The following is a 20,230-nucleotide window of genomic DNA, read 5'->3' as shown; positions in this document are numbered from 1 at the left end:
CAGGGCATCTGAGAAAAATCTTGTTCATGAAGTTGGAGATTAAAAAAGGAAAGAAAGTGTACTTTCTTCTACTTGTTAACTGATCCCTAGCAATTTAACTAAATCTTTGCCCACTGCAGTCTCACAGAACAATTTGAGTGTATTTTTTCCTGTTGGATAGGATGGGGGAGAAAGGCAGCCTCACAGGTAGGTATTTAAGAGCTCTGTCACTCCAAGTCTGAGGCAGGAGTGTGCCTGTGTGAGGTGCCTCTGGTGGCATTTGACTCATGTACCTTCCTGCAGATTATGACCGGGAAGTCTGAACCTGGGAGGAGGTGTGTGCCACAGGACACATGGTTGGCTTTGGGCCTGGGGTTGGCTACCTTCTGCCAGGGAATTTTGGCGCAGAAAGTTTGTGCCACAACAGTGTGTGGGGACTGTAGGTCCCCATAATGTGTGGCGATGGCCTTGGAGGCTGTGTTCAGAAGACCTCTGCCTATAGGACCACCTGAAGAGTAGTGGCCCTGGGTGTCAGCCATTGTTCTTCCAGGTTGAGAGTCTATTTTTGTTAAGGATGGCACCCACATGGGAGCAACTTCAAGATATTAGAGAAATTCTCCAGCACACCTTGGCTTCTTTTAATTAGCTCTTATGCAGTGATCACCAAGACAGCCAATAAATGTCTGTTGAACTGAGTAGAATTTGCATAACTCTTCCTTGAAAATACCCGTCTTCCACTGTTATCACCTTTTAAAATGATGAAGTCCATTAATATCCACTGTGTGTACAACGGTGGTCTTTCTCTCTGTATACTGCAAAACTCCATGCTAAGATTGGGAGGCGGAAGACTTGGTTCTCCCTAGCGACCAAGAGTTAGTGTATGGGTTCTTGTCACTGGCTCCCTGTGCTGCACACACGGCTTCTATTCTGTCTCCCTTCACTGTTCCAGGCTGCATGCTTCTGGCTCCTCTGGTGTTGGGAGGCTGCTCCTCCCTCATCCTGCCCCACGGGAGGGGCACTAGCAGGCTGCCACAGCCGTCATGGGACCTCAGTGAGAAATACTACTAGTAGGAGGGCCCCGCTGGATGGGTGCAGCCCTGCTCCAGAGTTTTTGGGTACCGTGTGTGGTGCTGATGGGATACCAGCCCCTGCTCTTCTCCTGACCTGGCATTCTTGTGCCTTAAGTGGCCTGTACAATGATTCATAGCAGCTTTGTCGGCTCTCTTGGCCAGGGCAGCAGATATTCAACAAACATTAGTTCCATTACAGCCCTTCTTACTCATAATATACATTCACTGTTTGAGCAGAGAACTGCCAAATTTAGAATGCTTTTGAGGCCGTGTGATATAGTGGGAAGTGTGTGACCTTTTAAAACTGATGGACCTGGGTTTAGATCCTGTCTGGCTTTGTACTGTGACACTAATGCCGAGTGCATGAACTTGAGCAGCTTTCTACGGCAGCTCATTTTCTTCATCTTTAAAATGGCATAAATAGCACCCACTGCATGGGGTGGGGACAAGCTTGAGGAGGTGCAGTCTGTTTTAGAGCAGGAGTAAACAGCCTGTAGGCCAGCTCCAGCTGAGGCTGCTAGTTTAGAATGATCTTTACATTTTTAAAGAGGAGTTTTTAGGGGGAGAGAAAAAAAGAATGTGTGACAGGGTCTATACCTGGCCCATAAAACCTAAAATATTTGCCATCTGGCCCTTTATAGAAAAAGTTTGCCAGTCCCCACTTGGGAGTGCTGAGCCCACCTGGCTCAGAGTGGTGGCTCTACGTGAGGTACTTTCCCCTCTTACAGATCTTTCCCCAGGGCTCTTCCCTGTCTGAACATTTGGTGCTGAGGGCTTTTACCACCAAGATCAGCGGCAAAGGCCACAGTGAAGCTAAAATGAAAATCTGTTCAAAATGGAATTTCAGAGCTGTCCTGTGTCCTATGCCTTTTCCCCATAGTAAGTATAAAACTCAATGAGGACCACCTGTGCTTAGAGTTACCACAGGTGTGAGAGCTTTGATAATGTCTCATAAATAATCATGTTTAAGCTGAGTATGGGTGGACCATTTTTCTGATGGTCTTTAAACTGGGTATTTATTTTCTTGAAGAAATATGACCCAAAATGGCTTGGTAATGAACTGCTTCTGCTGTTATGGGGCTTGTTCACATTATGGTGAAGAAGATTTATGTTCCCAGGTAGATGTTAGTTGTGAAAGATTCAAGAATAATGTGGTGCTCTAAAGAGCAGAAAGACAGTGTTAATAAGCACAAAAGGTCTGTGTTGCTGTGGTCGAGTATGTATTCATAATTTATTTAATATTTTCTCCAGTTCAGTCATCAGGCATAATTGTTGTGTGGAAGAAGAATGCAAGGACTAGAAGGAAGGGAAGCAATGACCAAAATCAGATCTGCATCTAATTTTAGTGCAGTGGAGCCCCAGGTTTCTTTTTCTTTTTTCTTTTCTTTCTTTCTTTTTTTTTTTTTTGAGACAAGGTCTCACTGTGTTGCCCATGCAGGAGTGCAGTGGTATAATCACAGCTCCCTGCAGCCTCCACCTCTTGGTCTCAAGTGATCCTCCTGCCTGAGTTTCCTGAGTAGCTAGGACTATAGGTGTGTGCCACCACACCTGCCTAATTTTGTAAAAAAAATTTTGTAGAGAAAGGGTCTCACTGTGTTGCCTAGACTGATCTTGGTCTCCTGGGCTCAAGTGATCTTCCTGCCTCCACCTCCCAAAGTGCTGGGATTATAGGTACACAGAGCTGGAGGCTGCAGTGAGCTGTGATTATACCACTGCATTCCTGCTTGGGCAACAGAGTGAGACCTTGTCTCAAAAAAAAAAAAAAAAAAAAGAAAGAAAGAAAAGAAAAAAGAAAAAGAAACCTGGGGCTCCACTGCACTAAAATTAGATGCAGATCTGATTTTGGTCATTGCTTGCCTTCTAGCTGGTCCTTGCGTTCTTCTTCCACACAACAATTATACCTGATGACTGAATCGGAGAAAATATTAAATAAATTATGAACGCATACTCGACCACAGCATCACAGACAACACCCAGCCAGCCCCAGCTTTCTTAAGGTGTGCGTGTACCTGTCGCCTGCTTGGCTACTGGGCCAGGTCTGAGCTTGTGCTGATGGTGGTGGAAGAGGTCCATTAGTCCAGGTGGATTCAGACAGGTGCACATCAGCAAGTTGGTCTCCATGCAGTGGGAACTGCCCCCCCCCCCCCGTGTTTGTGCTATCCATCTTACCAGTGAGACCCCTATTTCATCCTCTTTCCTCCAGCTCTGTCTTCACCTAGGAGCCACACACAGGTCCAATGTAATAGGGGGGGCTGATCTGGGGCTAGCTGTCCCTTGTCCTGTGGCTTCCAGGACCACTGTCACAATCATAGAACTTGCCCCCTCTTTGGACCCACCATCCCTTCCCCAAAGAGAAGTCACTTGTATAAAGGTGTCAGTGAGCCCAATGGAATTCACCAAAGATTTTGTGAGGGAGACTGAGAAATAGGTCTTATACACTCCACAGCAAACAGTGTCAAAATTTGCTATTAAACATGTATTTTCTCCCTTCATGAGGTCATCCTGTCACCCGAGGACCCTTCCCTTTGGCCAGCTTTCTTCTGAACTTATTCTGGGGCAGAGCCAAGCCCAGCATGTTCCTTGCTCCAGGATGTCTCCTAGGAGCAGTTCTTCTCCCCTCTCTTTCTAAGCTCTGGGTTCACTTGTATTTTAGCCCAGGAGGCCCAGTTACCCTAGGCTTTATCAAGGGTGGTGCTTTCTCTTCAAAAGAATTAGATTGTTGGTTGTTGAGAAGAATCATAATTTCTCCACATACCATAGCTGTTTTGAATCTTTGCTGGTTGCCCAGGTCTGAGTTGATTCTGGCAGAGTCCTACCTTTGGGAGCTGATACTCTAGAACTTGGTAGAACCTCCAGCCAACTTGGGGTGCTAGGCCATCGTGATGCCTACAGTGAGCCCAGTGCTCTACAGTTGGACAGAGCTAGATTTAAATCCCTGCTCTGCTGCTTCCCAACTGCGTCACCTGGAGCAAGTTACTTAACCTCTCGAGGCCAGAGATTTACAGTCTCCTCAACTATAAAATGTGGAGGCCACTCCTTCCTTGCAAAGTCATTGTGATGACTATCTGGGATAATCTATGTGAAGCGCTGAGCTTGGTGATTGGCAGACAGTGGATGTTCAATAAACATTCCCACTGTAGATTGAACACAGGCTCGAGCTGCTATTTCTTAGTCAATCTCCCCTTGGAAAATGGCAGGGCATCGGTACTTCTCCTAGGACCTGGGTCCTTGCTCTGCTCCCCACTGGTTGATTACAGGTCTCTGGTGGAAAATGTTTTCACACTGACCATGCTCATTTTCTTGGTCACTGTATCTTCCTTCAAGGCTATTTGCAGAATATTTTCATTTCCTTTCCCTCTCTCCACGAGTTCTTAGTTGTCCTCACCTTCCATCCTTTCCATGCGGCTGACAGGCATGCCGTAAATTCAGGGGACAGACATCCTGGCAGGATTTTGTCCCTTTAAGCTTGGAATAAACTAGATTTCTTCTGGCCTAAACAGTGCTGGGAGTCCCTGAGAACTGAGGAAGGGCCTTTAATGGCTGACTTGGAACCTGGTAGCATTTCCCTAAACAAACATTTCTGTTTGCGTTATCACCTTATTATGAAGGCATCACCTCCTCCTGCAGGGTCTGTACTTCCCGATAGCAGGAGTGCAGGGCCCGTCAAGAGCTAATGTAGACGTTCCCAGCCGGGACGTCTGCAGACAGCTGGGTGGACTGCAGTGGCAGCCGGCAGATAATGAGAAATCCATCACATGCGAGTGCTTGCTCGCGGCTCTGGATCACGTGCATTAAGCTGTGAGTAATGTGATTACTTAAGTGGCATTTTATTTACACTTTTGCACAGAGCAGAGGCTGCTGCTTTTCCAAAGCAGCCATCACCCGGATTTGATTTTTGAAAAATCTTCTCACCGTCAGGATTGTAGCATCACAAATATCCTAATCCAGAGGAAACTAGCAGGATATTTTTAAAACTCTGTTATCAGCTTAGAGCAGAGGATATAGCGAGGTCAATTTGAAACTATACTTACTGTTTCTTGGTGCATTCCATGCACTGGGCATTTGGCATAAATGTCTCAAATCATCCCCCCAGTAACCGCTATAGAGTAGGCACTATTGTCCTCATTTTCGGATGAGGAAACTGAAGCTCAGGAAGGTTAAATCACTTGTCCGGAGTTGCTTAGGCAATGGCAGTGGAAACAGCAAGAGAAGTTACCTGTTTAAAAACTGCCATAGGCGTATATGCATTTTATGTTTTAGGCTGAGAAGCAGAACCATTGATGTCAACGCCAAGCTGGGCTAAGAGCTGAGTTTTGTGGAGAGAGGCGTGAGAAGTGGCAGTATTGTTCCCAAATAATTCCAGCAGGCAGACCTGACTAGGTGCCTCCTGTTCTAGCTGTGACTAGTGTGTCCCACTGGTAAATGAGATGAGGTATCTGAGCCTTGGATGCCCTATTAAATTGAGCCATAGTTCGAGTGTTTAGTTGGAGCCTTCACTGCCTCGTGGGTAAACGTGCGATTTCTGCTGTGAGCTTTAGGCCTTTCTCCTGCATGTCTCTGGCCTGGGCCGTGGGCTGTGTGCTGCTGGGTGAGCTGAGGGTCACCCCCTACTTATTTCAGATCTTTTATTTCTTAATGGGGTAGCAGAAATGCCAGAACAAAAGAGATAAGTGAATGGGGGACACTATTTGCCATCCCAGAAACAGGCTAATTATAAGGGTTTGTGGTTCTGTTGAGCTTCCTGGAAACATTCCTAGACTTTGCCTTTGGTCATGGCTCAGGAAGCTCTTCTTTCTTACTTACCAGGTCTGGGACGTGGGTACGTTTTTTCAAGGTCTATGCTATTGGTGTACATGGCTCTTATACTAAAGATTTTAGTGCTGTGTGAATTAATGGAACAAGGATTTTACCTCTCTGGGCTTTTGTTTGAGTGATTATAATGTCAGGCTGATTGTGTCTTTGTTATACCTATCTCAGAGGGCTTTATATAAGTGAATGAGTGAGTAAATGATTGAATAAATAGACAATATACGAATTCATAAAGTAATCCATGTTAGTTTTCTAAAAATTGAAGTGATCATAAAGTAGAAGCAGGAAGAAAACCTTCATTCCCATGACAGTTGATAACCATTGTTACCTTTTTGATTTTTCTCTAGTCCTTTTCTGTATTTTCTTCCTACGGTGGGTTATGGGCACTGTATAAGGGCACTTGAGGCTTCTAGCCTGCTGGTGGTCAGACTGCCCTTCCTCCTTTGCGGACCGCTGAGTCCTGGAAGGAGGGGCTTTAGGGCACTGAGAGGGTGGTTTATGGGGTGGGTGAAGTAGTCACTGTTGCGTCTTTGGTCCTCTTTCTTGTTTCTTGGTTTTCTGTTTTCTTCCCATGTCTTCCTGTGTGACCTTCTTCTATCCATCTTCAACTTGCAGGAGAAAATAATTTTTGCTAAAGGATTTGGGCTTGGAAATTTGTTCAAGAAATTTTGTTTCCATAGCTCTGAGCATCATGTGAAAAATCCACTGGAATCTTTCTTTAATGTTCATAAAGTTATTTAGCAGGAAAAGCATTTTAAAGATCTAGGATATAATTACTGCTTGTGTTCATGTTACGTCCTTAAAATTTGGAAGCAAAAATAAAAGCAAAGCAAAAGCAGCTTATTGCTTTGGTCCGCCTTGGATTCTCCTGTTACGTTCTAGTTCTTGCTAGTCTGTGAAAATTGCTCCTACTTTATTTACACAGAGCTTTTAGGCATATTTGATTTATTATTTGACATATTTAGAATCATAGAATTTCAGGACTGGAAGGGACTTGCATTGTTATTAATATTCTTGTTATTTCTCAAATAATAAATGAAAAAAACAGGATAAAAAGTATTACATGACTCTTGCTGGCTGAGTGCTCCTCTGCAAGAAATAAATATGTCCCTATTGATGAGCATTTGTTACCATATGAATGATCTCATCTGACAATTTTACCCTGGAGGGTTTTGATTTCAAAAGATGGGAACAAGCGAAGCCTGGTTGTTCATCTCTCCCTACCCCTGTCCCCTGCAGACAAGAGCGGGGAGTGAGAGCTGGAGGCCTGGATTATCACTAGCTGAGGGTTGGGAAGGAGGACCCCAAGGGGCCCGATTCCCAGAGCTTGGTCACATGGCATGGCCTTTGTTCTCAGACACCTCACCTGCAGAGGGAAAGATGTTTAATTGTTTCATAAAGGAAAGATATAGAAAGCTGATACTGTGTCTCTTCATGTGGGAGGGTAGCAGGCATGCAGACTAGAAGGTTCTTTCTTTTTTTTTGCTTATAGTCAGAGTTCTAGACTAGAAGGTTTTAATTGTGTCTCATAGTGACTCACATGTCCATAACAGGTGGCATGGAACTCTTGCTGATAGGGTTGGAAGGGCCAGGGTGTGGGCTGGCTTCTTGTCCCTGAGGTGGCATGCCATGGGTCAGTGTGGTTCCTTTAGGCACCTGTCATGGCTTGGCCTTCCAGCTAAAGTGGATGGGTGATAAATATTACATGCATTATCACCAATGGCCAGCCACAGTAGCAACAGTGTCCTAGTCCCAGAGCAAAGGCTGAGAGGTGCAGACACCGAGCAGAGCTGCCAGTGTCTCCTGTGGTCCCTTCTCTGTTCTTGCACCTGGGCTCAGGCTTCATCACCTTTTGCCAGAGCTGAGAGCTGTAGCAGTAAAGACTGCATGCTCTTGGGCCTGCTGCTTCCCCTGCCTGTGATGTCCTCGCCCACCGCAGTGCGGTTCCTCCCGTGGAAAACTCCTTATCCTTCAAGACCCAGCTTTAGTGTCGCTTCCTCAGTAGAGTCTTCCTTGGCTTCCTGGAGTAGGCAGAGCCATTCTCCTCTGTGTTCCCATGGCTAATTTCTTTTTTTCATGACCACATTTACCAGGTAATATTAAATATTATGCTTCATCTGCTTACATTTCTAGTTCCCTTTCCTCTAGTTAGACTGTGGGGTTCATGAGGGTAAAGGCTGGTCGTTATTCAAGATTTCTGGCTTAGGACAAGGGCAGGCATATAGCCGAAATGTTGTGAGTGATTGTTGTACACAGGTAAAGTCAGTTTCTTCACTGGCATCCTGGGTTTCAGTTGGGCTCCCTTTAGTCTGCCCCCCACGTAGGGTGCTGAGTAGGCTTCAGGAAATAGTCTGATGGGGTCATCCTCTAATTAAGCCTTCTGGGGGTTCCCCAATACATAAGATAAAGTCTGGGATGTGCCAACAGGCATCTGGCCCCAGCGTCCCTTCCAGCTTTAACTTCGCTCTGCCCGTGTCGGTGCTTCAGGCCCTAAATGAGCAGGATGAGATCATAGAAATCCCTGTGTAGGGGGAAACAGGACAGCTAGATGTTCATGGAGCAGACTAGTGTGTGGACCACCCCCCTCTGATAGTGGGGGCTGTATTGCCACTGGGGGACTTGTGTATTGCTCTTGGAGGTTTTCTTGCAGATTCTTTGGGCCATCTGTCTTGTCCACGTGACATAAGTATATCATCTGTCTGTCCAAGGGGCCAGGCAAGCAAGTTCCCAAGAGTGGAGCCTGGCTAAAGTGCCTCTGATTATCTCTCGGTCCCCTGAGTCTGTCAGGCATTCCTGGGACAGTGCCGGGGAGAAAAGACTGTGTTACAGTCTTTGTGAGATTGGACAGCACATCCATCTGTCCTGTGCCTGGACCCAGGGAAGCAAACAAGTCACCCTGGATTCCTTGTCCACGCCTATGCCAGGCACAACCTTACCAAGACAGCTCGTTGGACAGAGTCATGGTGGTGAGGCCCAAAGACAGCAGCCTCAAGAGCAGACTGGGCAAGAGGAAGGCAGGGAGGCTGTTTAGGTCATGTGGCTGTGACCTGTGGAGGCCTGAAATGAGGTAAAGGCTACCTGGATGCAGAGAAGTGGGGAGAAGTGAGAGAGACCTCAGAGTGCAAGTGGAGGGGACTTGGTGGTTGCCTGAATAGTGGAGGGAAGGAAGAGGGAGGAGTCCAGCTGTCAGCTGGGGTTCTTGCGTTGGCAGCCAGGTGGACAGAGGTTCTGTGTACCTGGCTGGAGATGCCTCCAGGACAAACCCTGCGAGTGAGAGTTGGCAACAACTCTGCAAAGCTCCAGAGCTGGGAGAGAAGGTTCTGGTTCTGCACTTGGTTTGCTACCCACAGCAGGTCTGACCTCCCCTTGGTTGCCTCAGTCACTGTGATTGCTTTAGCCCAATGGAGGCAGCACATGAGATTAACCTTGAGAGCTTTTTTTCTTTAATGCGTTCTTGAATTTTGACATTATTCATTTATTTTTCAAATTCAGGATATTATGGGGGTACAAACATTTTGGTTACATGAAGTGCATTTGCTTCACTCAAGCCAGTGCCACAAGTGTGTCCTTCCCCCATACAGTGCACCTCATCTCCATTAGATGGGTTTACCCACCCCACCCCCTCTACCCCCCACCCCCCACCCCTCTATCTGACTGGCACCTAATGAGTTTTACTACCATGTGAGCACCTTAGTGTTGATCAGTTAGTACCAGTTTGATGGCAGGTACATGTGGTGCATGTTTTCCCATCCTTGTGATACCCCATTTCAAAGGATGGGCTCAGTCTCTATCCAGGATAATATAAGAGGTGCAGATCACCATTGTTTTTTGTAGTTGAGTTAGTATTCCATGGTATACGTATATCACATTTAATTAATCCACTCATGTATTGTTGGACATTTGGGTGGTTTCCACATCTTTGCATTTGTACCTGCAGAGCTTTTTCTAAAAAAAAAATCCCAATGTGGAGGCCACACCCGAGGCAATGAGCTGGGCCAGGCGTCAGTGTCTGAAAGGCTCAATCACGCCCCCAGTAGTCAGCCAAAGAGGAGAACCCCTGCTTTTGCCAATCCCTGTGGCTAGCACCTCCCAGAGAGGATGAGTGGGGAGGAAGGGGTGAGGTGATCATTAATAACTGGTGTTTATTCTGTAAAAGGTGACATCTGAATATTCATGGAGGCCTGCCAGCTATGGGATGGGGGTGGAGGCGTTCTCAGAAAGATGGTGGGGCCTAATTAATTTGGAATTTGTGATACTTGGACAGGCTGGGCCTCAGGCCAGTATAATTTGTACTTTCTCTGAAATCAAGGTTTACATGCTACAAGCTGTAAGACAGCAATGGCTTTGTTTGGTTTGCCAAGGAGATGTACCCTTTCGGGGTTCCTCCATCTGTTTTCTACATGTAAATTGATAATTACACAGAAATTTTGCCTGTTCAGAGCAGGTTCAGTCCCCTTATCAGGATATAGTTAATCTATAATTGAAACTTTAATTAATTTGTTTACTTTTATATGATATATTTATACCTTACAATGGTTTAAAACACCACATTCAGTGTATAAAATAGCCTGATGGTACAAGTATTATCTTTTTTCATAGATGGAGTCTATTTAATAAATGAGAGTCATTGAGTCTTAGATAGTGGGAGTCTGTCCTTTAAACAAAACATGCCTGCAACTCAAGTTTTCAAGTTTCATTGAAATTTTTTCCCCATATATGAGACTAATAAAATTACATGCATTTAAAATATTTCATAATTATTTTTTCCAGTTGCAATTGGTCTCCCTTCACTCGGGTCTGATTGGTAAGACTCAAATGTTCAAGAATCACATTATTGGCATTTTAAACATTTCCACAAAGCTTCATATTTCACACCATGTTCCTGGGATATCCTACTACCCATAAACCTTTGGAAAAGTACATGAAAGTGTGTATTTTATTTATTCATATTCTGTGCCAGATAATATAACAGGCACTTTGCGTCATTATCTTGAATCACTGTGACAATCCTTCAAGGTAGGTGAAAGTGATCTTGCTTTATGGGTAAGGAAACTGGCTCTGAGAAGCTGAGTGGGTTATGCAAGGCCACAGAGCCCGTGAGTTCTAGAGCCAGAATTTAACCCCACATCTGCTTCAGAGCCTACCCTGCTATTATAGTATCTTCCCTGCCTTTGACTTTATGGTGCTGACCTCTTCTCTCCTTCCTAGATATTGAGAAGGCTGCTCTTGGGTAGCTCAGATAATTTGATAATTTTGCTAATAAGGTCAAGGGTATGGGGAGCTTTGAGTCAGGGGAGATACCCCTTGTCTTGGCCAGAGTACAAATAGAATATCATAAACCCATTCATATCCCCAGGAGAAAAACCCAAATGCAGAGCATAATTTTGGAAAGGAACCTCAGACTCGGTTTTTATCCTTGGGCAAAAAAAACAAAAAATTAGTGTGTTGCTTCCCTCCACCCTGGTTTGGATGTACTGTCAGGGACAGAAAAGTTCCCAAGAAGGGGGAGCCTCTTTGTGTTGGTTATAATTTTTTAATCAGCTGGGAGGCCAATGACAAAACTATTTGTTTTACATATTTCCTACGAACATAAATCCATGTCTTTCTCAGGTTTGAGGTCCCCTCAAGCTATTTTGGAACTACAAGGCAAAAGAATTTCTTTGCAGAAATGTAGAAGGTCTATTACTCTTGGTCTCTGATGTCATCTTGGGATTTTTATTGAATTTTGCCCTTTGGACCGACGTCACGGGCAATTATTCATTTGAAATTCTCGTAGGTGGTAATATCATGGCTGAGTGTTTGGATGTAATAATGGTTTTGCTAGCTGTTCTGCAGTAATGACAGAGATCACTAGAGCACACTCAGATTCTCCCCTCTTCCGTTTTCCTAACTCTTAACCTCATGCCCTTTCCTGTGAACTTAGTGAATGTTGGAACCTTTTCAAAGAAATAATGGTAGGTGACTTAAGAGAAAACACCTGGCTAACCTTTCTAATGTGATGATAATTTGAAATTTTGATGCAATTAATCAAAAATGTGTACATTCCTTCCTATTGTTTGATGTGATTCTTTTATTTTTTCTCATTTATAATGCTTTCGTACTCAGGAAGTTGAGGTAGGTTTTTGACTTTTCAACTGTGTGTAGACATAGCATCAAAATAGTTGCCAAATAAGATGTAAATTTCACTCTAAATCTTAAATCTCAGCGGTAAATATTTGTTTTAGTTCAGTGAACCAGTACCGCTCACATTTATTTTTCATTGGTATATCCAAGGGATGCAATTTATCAAATACATATAAACAGTCCATTTGCTGCTTTATCTTTTCTCATTAGTTACAGTACAAGTATGATTGTCAGTTATTATCTGTGTTTTACTGGTGGGTTATTTATTGAAAGAGCAGAGCAACTGACATTGTTATTTTCTGAATCATTTTGTTTTAGACCTGAAGGACTTTAAACCAAATGTCAGACCAATTTATCAAAGATTTGGTCTATTCAGGGTGAAAATGATTTAGAGCGTGTGTATAAACATACACCCACCTGTACATACACCCACCTGTACACCAGTAACAGTTATGGGAATTTCACAGGGATACAGAGATTTTAATAAAGGTGGAATGGCTTACTTACATTTGATGTCATTTAGCAATGATGTATTGTGTGCTTTTGAGTGACATCTTAGGGGAATATTCAAGTGAGTAAGACCCATCGCTGCTCAGAAGTAGGCTAGGCCCAGGTTTGTGTGGGTGATATGGGCACATGTAAATGCATTAATGCACATAGCTCCCAGTCCCTGGTGTACAGAGTTCTCCTAAGTCCTGTCTGTGGGTGGAAGGCTGGGAGGTCTCAAGTCACTGCCCAAGCTGGGCTTCCCCATTCAGAAGAATTCTCACTGCAGCTCCTTATCAAGGATGGGGAGGAGTAGGCCTGGTTGACAGGAGACAGACAGCACATTGTTTGTCCAGAGATGTCAATGGAAACAGCTCTGAGATGTGGTAATTATATGCAAACCCAGCTCCTTTATCAATAAATGGAGTGTTTTGTACCTAAAAATAGCTTGATTAGCAATGATTTTCATTGCACACAAATTAAAATTACAGGCAGGTATCACATTATATAGCTGATGCACTTACCTAACATTGGAAATCTCACTTTTCTGGTGACTTCTGTTACCATGTTAAGGGACACACCTCTCAGTGACTAACCAGCACTTTTTCCTAATCTCCCCAGTCAAGTAGTGTGAAAATGAGCTGAACTGGTTTGCACTGAATCCCCTTGAGAGCTGCTTGGCTGTGGTCCTTTTATTGACCTCTTTCTAAAGGTTTTGGGTTTGGTAATGTGGGGTGTGCCTCCATCTGGGGTCTACAAACCTGGCCTTATTCGTCTTGACCTTGCAGAGAAGTGCTTCTCCCTTCTCTTTCTCTGCAGCGGGCCCACAGGCACCCCACGGTCACTGCCTGCCCTCCTCTCGCCTTGTCCCCTTCTGTTCATGTCTCTGTTGCTCACTCCTGGTCAAGACAAATGAGGTTCCCATTTATTTTCTAGGTTGGTAATTTGTATTATCTCAGGTAATCTTCAAATGAAACTGCAAGGTTCAAACAGCTTAGCTAAAATATGTATGAGGGAGAAATGATCTGTTTCATGTGAACTAAATGTCTTTGATCCTCTAGCATCTGAAGCCATGGCCTATAATAAATGACATCATCATCTTTGTAATGGGATGCCAAAGCAGTTGGGTTTCCAAATCAGTTTTCGTGGTGGTTTCCATTGGATCCTGCCACCCATTTTTTTTGTTAGGATTGGCTTTAACATTCCTTAGAGCCAAAAAAGGCACCTCTTACAAGGGAAATCCCTGGGGAATATTTAAGCTAAATTGGATCAGCTATTTTGGGGCTTGTGGCACAGTGAAAGAAAATTCAGGATCTTATTCAAAGTGGGCTGGAACCAGCTGGTTATGATCAACCATGATGAAGAGATTTAATCACTCAAATTACAGCAAGAATATTTTGGCTTCATTTCATGTTAGGAGGATTTAAAGATTTCATTGGAAGATGCATTAGGGTGTAATGTTCTTGGCATATATATAATATAATATCATGTATATTACTAATGTTTACCAATATTTTTTATATTTAATATGTGATATATGTGTATATATAAAAACAGATTTCCTTTTCCATGAATGCTTATCAGAACAGACTATCTTTAAAGTAGTTGACAACCCAGAGTTAAATTACTTTGTACCAGCCACAGGGTGCCAGTAATTTCACAGGATCCAGTACTGTGTTAGTGAGATCTTGAATTAATAAGTGGAGAAATATGGTTTTGTCTATGTTGATTAGCTGCAGAGGACAGAAAAACAACTGCAGCCATAGTTAGTACTAGTTTCTGATTCCTCCTGTGACCGGCATCACCCTCTTCTTCCCCATCCTATACCTGTGATGATTTATCAATTTTTTACTATGATCTTTATGCTAACTTTTTATATTTCCTGCTGCCCTGGGATACTTGATGATTTTAGACATAAGTCAGTATACTCAAGTTTGATCATGTGTTCAAATTTGTAGGTCCTTCCAGATTTTAATATTCTCTAAAAAAGAGTAGGACAATTTTCATTTACAAAATGCTACAGTGGAATGGAATCCACCTTTCCTCATACGGGCTGGTTAGAATTTAGAGCAAGGCTGTTCTCTGCCCTGCCCAGTAGAGGCCTGACATAGTTTTATTCTGCAGCGTAGCCCATAAAACATACATGTGTAGTAACACTGCCAGCCTTGATTCTTCAACCTGTATAATGCATTAATGGGAGCTATTGAACTTAATAAATGACTATATTTAGATACGCAGCTTTCTATTTAGGTTTATATTTTAAATATTAACTACTAAAGTTCTTGCAAGTCTCTTTGAAAAGCTTCATAATTAGATGATAAAATTACCACTCAAGAGGCCAGCTCAGACAGATATGCCTTGCCTAACAAGTTTGACCTTATCCAGTGTTTCTTTTTCCACAGTTAGAATCTTAACAGACTACAACTTTATTTAGCCAGGAGGAAGGTCAGAGGGTTAGGGCTATTGAGGCACGATGCTTTGTATACCTTGTCAGTATGTGGACTGGACTCTGGGTCCGCACAGCAGTGAGGTGGTATGGGGGTGGCCACACTACTTCCCAGGGTGGGAAGTGATAGAACTATGGACAGCACAGTGATTCATGGGTCTGTTTTAAGACAATGTAAAATATACACTACATGGTTTTATTTTGGTAGAAAACAAGGCCCTGGAGAAATCACCAGCCCTGGTATTGTGTTCAGGACCACAGACGGTTGTCCTTATGTCCTTGGAGCATCACAATTGTTAAGGGGAACTAGGGATAAACACATTTTCAGGAGGCGAAGCTGTAGAAGAGATATTATTTTAGTTTTGGCTCTTCTCCACATGGGTTTGGACACTGCTTCACCAGAAATTCCCCCAGACACAGACTGACTTAACTGATGCAGCCCCGGCCTGCTTGGACTTACCACGTGGGGAGGATTCACCTGGGACCTAGCTAGCACAGTGTAGAAGAGTGATCACATGTGCACCAGCATGTTGTACTCTGACCTCAACCTAGCAGTGGCTGCTAAGAAACCCTCTCCCCTGTGTTCACTGACCATCCCCAAGTGGGCTATGGTGCCCAGAATACTTTACATGTATTCATGATGTTACCCTGATATGAGGTTTTCTTAGATATAGACGAAGAAGTGATGCCCAAGATTTTATCAGTGCTGGCTCATTGGTTTTTGCTTTGGCAGGCCACTTTGCTAAAGCAGGGCAAAAGCAGTCAGATGCAGAGTATAATAATCTTTCTTTGCTTGGCCTTGCTGGGCAAGGGTTGTTTGAAGGACTCATTTTGCATAATGAGTTTTCACTCAAAGTGTACTTGCACATTCTGTCAGCAATTAGGCAGTATTATTACATTTGCAATGGGTTTTAAATATTCTTTCTAATGCAGATATCTACTTTTGGAGGCCTTATATTTAAAACTATGATTTTCCCCAAGAAATATGTAAAAATGGCAATTATAGTTAACTTGGAAAAAGTGACAAGGTCCAGAAGCATGCTTCAAATTCCATCCAAGTTATAAAGTATATTGAAATCATTAAGGAATATTCAGTTCTTGGGACTTAAACCTTTCCTTGACATCAAAGAGAATGTGACATGTGGAATTAAAGGAACTTGTCTTTGACTCCAGCCCTTCCATTTGGTACATGTGTCCTAAGCTTCTAAGGTCTTCCATGTATTAGAACAGCATGTTCAAGTAGAAAATATTTCACAAGATTCCACACTGCCATTAGATATGATGCCATCCTCTGTATGTGGAGAAGGCATTGATGAATTACAATTGGAAAGATGAATGGTTTGTTACTTTTTTTCTCCATTGGTGAGAATGAGTTCATCTTGGGTTATCTCTTCTGTTGCTCTTGAGAATATCAGAATCTGTTGGTAACATCGTTGTCTAAGGCTAAGAGTATTGGTCATCAAACCAAGACATTGAGTGCTAAATTTCCTATCTACTTTCTAGCCCTTAACCTAAAATCATGTAATACTGGCTGCTGAGTTTCAGACAGCACGATTCCAAAAGATTGGGATTGTATTTAAAATAATGAATGGAGAGAGAGATTGCATAGAGATTGTTTTAAACTCTCTCAGTGATATTGCATGGTGTAGATCTCAAAGGCTTCTTAACCAGATGGGTGAGAAGGCCAATTATCCCATAAAATTAAAGTCGGAGCAAAGTGGGCCAATTCCTTGGAGTTAACAATTAATGCCGAATCTTGAGGATCCAGAGGAACCTGTTCATGTTTATTCATGCTTTGGAAAATGGAATCACTGGCCAAGAAACAATATGTTCTGATTTTACTATAAATCCAGCTTCCTAAAATCTATTTAAGGGCTTAGGTGAACTCAACCAGGATCTAATAAAGCCAGGTAATTGAATGACACAGAGGCTGAGAAAATTCACAGGAGATTGTGTCAGAGATAAACTGCATCAGGAGACAGCATGGACAATAATTTAAACTAATTGTGCACTTTGATGTAAATTAACTTTTCCAGAAGAGAAATTGAGGTCTCATTTTGGACAGCTTTCTGAAACTGTCTGCAGCATGAAGAGTACCTGCCAAAAACACATGCAGAGAATAAATTGGGTATTAACTAAAAAGGGGCAAATTCCCTAAATAAAGCTGGTGTGGGTATGATGTGCATGGGTGACACTTCTGCAACTTGCAAAGTGTTGCGTTTTGCTGACAGAGTGGGCGATCCAGAGGAAAAAAGGGTCCAGGATTGCAGGGGGAGAACAAATAGAATAAAAATTAGTTCTTTGGAAAAAAAGGCTTATTAGGAGTGAGGAAGAGGTTAATGGAACTATGAAGAATTGAGTGACCGAGACCCTCGCAATCAGAGTGATGAAGTGTCTAGCCTCAGAGCATAAACTGATGCAGCCTGTGTGCAGGAAAGACATGGTTATGAAGACACCAGATTGGCCAGTCTTTTTTTTTTCATCTTTCCATAGCTGGAGAAAATGGTGTTAAGCTAAATGTATGCCCATGGTTAATTCTTACATTTGAATGGCCCTCTGTTTTTAGATTTTTGTGAGTGCTGAAAAGCTGGAACTGTGCACCACAAGATACATGTTTCCATGTAAAAGAAATGTTGACAGTTGAATTATCAGCTGTTACAAACACAGAGACTTAATCATAAGTGAGGGCAGCAAGGCATCACCTACAGTATAATTGATAGCAAATACACCTTGCACTCAGAAGGTGTCTGGGCTTATATGTCAAACCAAGAAGAGCAATGCTGTTTCCATATTTGGCTGAAATGTTTTTTATTATTCCCGGTGTTTAATATGTACAGTTTGAAAGACAGGAATTTGAAAAGCAAATTGATATTTTTATATTGCATGTTAATGCCTGTTTTGGGAAACATTTTTAAGCTGTTAGTGTTTTCCTTTGTGTTTTGGGAGGTGGGAAGGAAGGCAAGTTTTTATGCAGTTATGTGAGAAGCTTCCTAAAATCTGACCTTTGTTTTCTGTTTTTTCCTTATATAGGATGATTACTTCAGAAACTGGAACCCCAACAAGCCCTTTGACCAAGGTAATGGATGTGATATTTCTTGCTGTGTAGTCCCTGGGAAATGCTGTCTCATTTTTCCCTTCCTGCATGCTGAGTTAATGTTCTCACAAAGGCCATCTAGCTGTCTGATTTTATTGACTTTGGGGACTGAATTGAATGGGGTTAAAGAAATTATTTTATCAAGTTGGTTATTTGTCTGAGGTTATGTGTAGGGCAGATTTAAACAATTTTTAAAAACTGAATTGACCAGTATTATCACTGATTGGTTTTGTTAAGGAAAACAGTAAAATAGTTATTAGGTTAACCTGGTGAATTGTGGAGCCAAATCCCATGGTTTCATTCTTGGAACAGACTGTGCCTGGAGACATCCTCAATTCACAGGAGCTATACAAATGAAACTTTCTTTCTAAAAAGTAGTTAATTCTGGGAGACTTTCAAGGCCACTGATATTTCATTTGTTAAATAACTTCTTCATGGTTTCTAAATAGAATCTTGTTTCAGAGTCCACTCACTGACCACGTTGGGTTCAAGCCTGGTCCTCAGAGGGCTTTTCCCACCCCCTCCTGCAAGCGCATAGGAACTGTCTCATGATAGCTGTTGTAAATCACTAGCAGTGTCCTCCTGTGAATTATTTATGACACAATGAATACCTGCTGTGAATCACATCCTTTTCCCCTTTGTTCTATGTGTGGCTGCTGTTGGCGTAGACCCTGATGCTGAAAATGATGGTAGATTTTACTTCAAGTATGTACATGCAATTAATGCTAAAACTCGGTGGAACAATAGTACCGACCATTGCAGTCCCCAACCCCTTGTCTGTGGCCTGTTAGGGACCAGACTGCAGAGCTCTGTCACACCCTCGTGTGTGGAAACTCCTACCCACCCTGGTCCGTGGAAAAACTGTCTTCCCTGAAACCAGTCCCTGGTGCCAAAAAGGTGGTTGGGTACCACTGACTTTACCACATCTCAGAAGGTTCACACTTCTGAGAAGCAGCTTAAGTATTGGATGTGATCATTATGGTTGTTGCAGCAAGGTATACAGCTAGTGTTACAGCTCTTGACCAGGGAAAGAACTGAGCGGCACACGAAAAGTAGGAAAACAGTGTTTATTCTTCCGGCAGGCTCAACCCAGCAAGTGTCACAGCTCTCTTCGTGTCTTCTGATCTTCTGACCACCCCCCTTCCTTCTTCTCTTCCTGCTTTTATACCCTTGGTAGGGCTCAAAAAGCGTCCAATCAACTACAAGCTTTAACATCCAATCAACATCAAGCTTTGACATCTAGTCAACAACAAGCTTTAATATCCAATCAAAAACAGTGGGATTTAAAAATTACCCAATCAGGATCATGCAAGCAGCATGGCCGGAAATAGGTGGCAGCATGTGGGCCACCAGCATTCCAGCACGCCCCCACCCTCTGCAGACCCCGCCCCAGTAGCATGCACCTGCCGGCCCATGTGAGCAGCTGGAAGGCAGCAAGTGGCCATGTCTCACCACCGGATGGTTTTCTCCTTCATGGTCAACTTGATACAAAGAAACCAAGGCAGACGTAGATATGTAATGGGGTGGAAGGGGTGCCACTTTCTGCCCTCTGCTTTGTCACATTAATGGGTCACTGCCTTTGGAATCTGGTTTTCTTATAAGCAAAATTGGTATTAAAATTTCCATGTATACATTTAACTCATGTCTCAAAGTAGTGCAACATTTTGTTCAGTCATGCATGCATTCTCAAATGTTCATTAAGCTATATCCACTGTGTGCACAAGCACCAAGCCAGGTACTAGGGATAGAGCAAAAAAGCTGTGGTGCCCACCCTAAAATAGCTCGGAGCTGTGAGTAGGGAGGGTAATTAGTCAACGTTTGCAGAAGGATCTGTTAATGGCTGTGATACAGGTGTGTCCAGGGAAGCCTGTGACTCTATATGTGGGGGACTGTGTGTGTGTGTGTGTGTGTAGAGGGCAGGGGGTCCACGAAAACTTTCCTTTGGAAGCTCTGCCTGGAATATACACATCTTAGCAGCCTCTCAGAGCCTTAATCCTTTGCAGTTCTACCAATGATTGAATAATTACACAGATTCACCTGAAAGCATATGAAAGCATTCATAATTTAGTTCAGAAATTTTCTATCAAAAGTGAGCCAAATTTTTAAAACTTTCTTTTAAAAGGATGAAACTTTATTTATGAGTAACACTCAGATACAAAGCAACAAATTGTGCTGATAAACAAGTCCTCCTGCAAACATCCGTATCAGGCTTTTGCTTGCAAA

The 20,230-nt window shown here is 43.0% G+C and overlaps 1 protein-coding gene across 1 annotated transcript in view; it reads left to right on the top strand.

Moving 5' to 3' along the window:
- Positions 1–20,230, top strand: part of SPOCK1 (SPARC (osteonectin), cwcv and kazal like domains proteoglycan 1) — a 474,241-nt gene that overhangs the window by 191,909 nt on the left and 262,102 nt on the right. Inside the window, exon 3 of the mRNA XM_012761191.2 lies at positions 17,944–17,989. Coding sequence (XP_012616645.1) covers positions 17,944–17,989 — 46 coding nt within the window. The remainder of the gene's footprint in view (positions 1–17,943; positions 17,990–20,230) is intronic.

The sequence above is a fragment of the Microcebus murinus genome, chromosome 21 (genome assembly GCF_040939455.1).
Source record: "Microcebus murinus isolate Inina chromosome 21, M.murinus_Inina_mat1.0, whole genome shotgun sequence".
In the NCBI taxonomy this organism is placed as follows: Eukaryota; Metazoa; Chordata; class Mammalia; order Primates; family Cheirogaleidae; genus Microcebus; species Microcebus murinus.
Note: the sequence above shows the minus strand (reverse complement) of the source record. Positions and strands in the feature narration are given on the sequence as shown.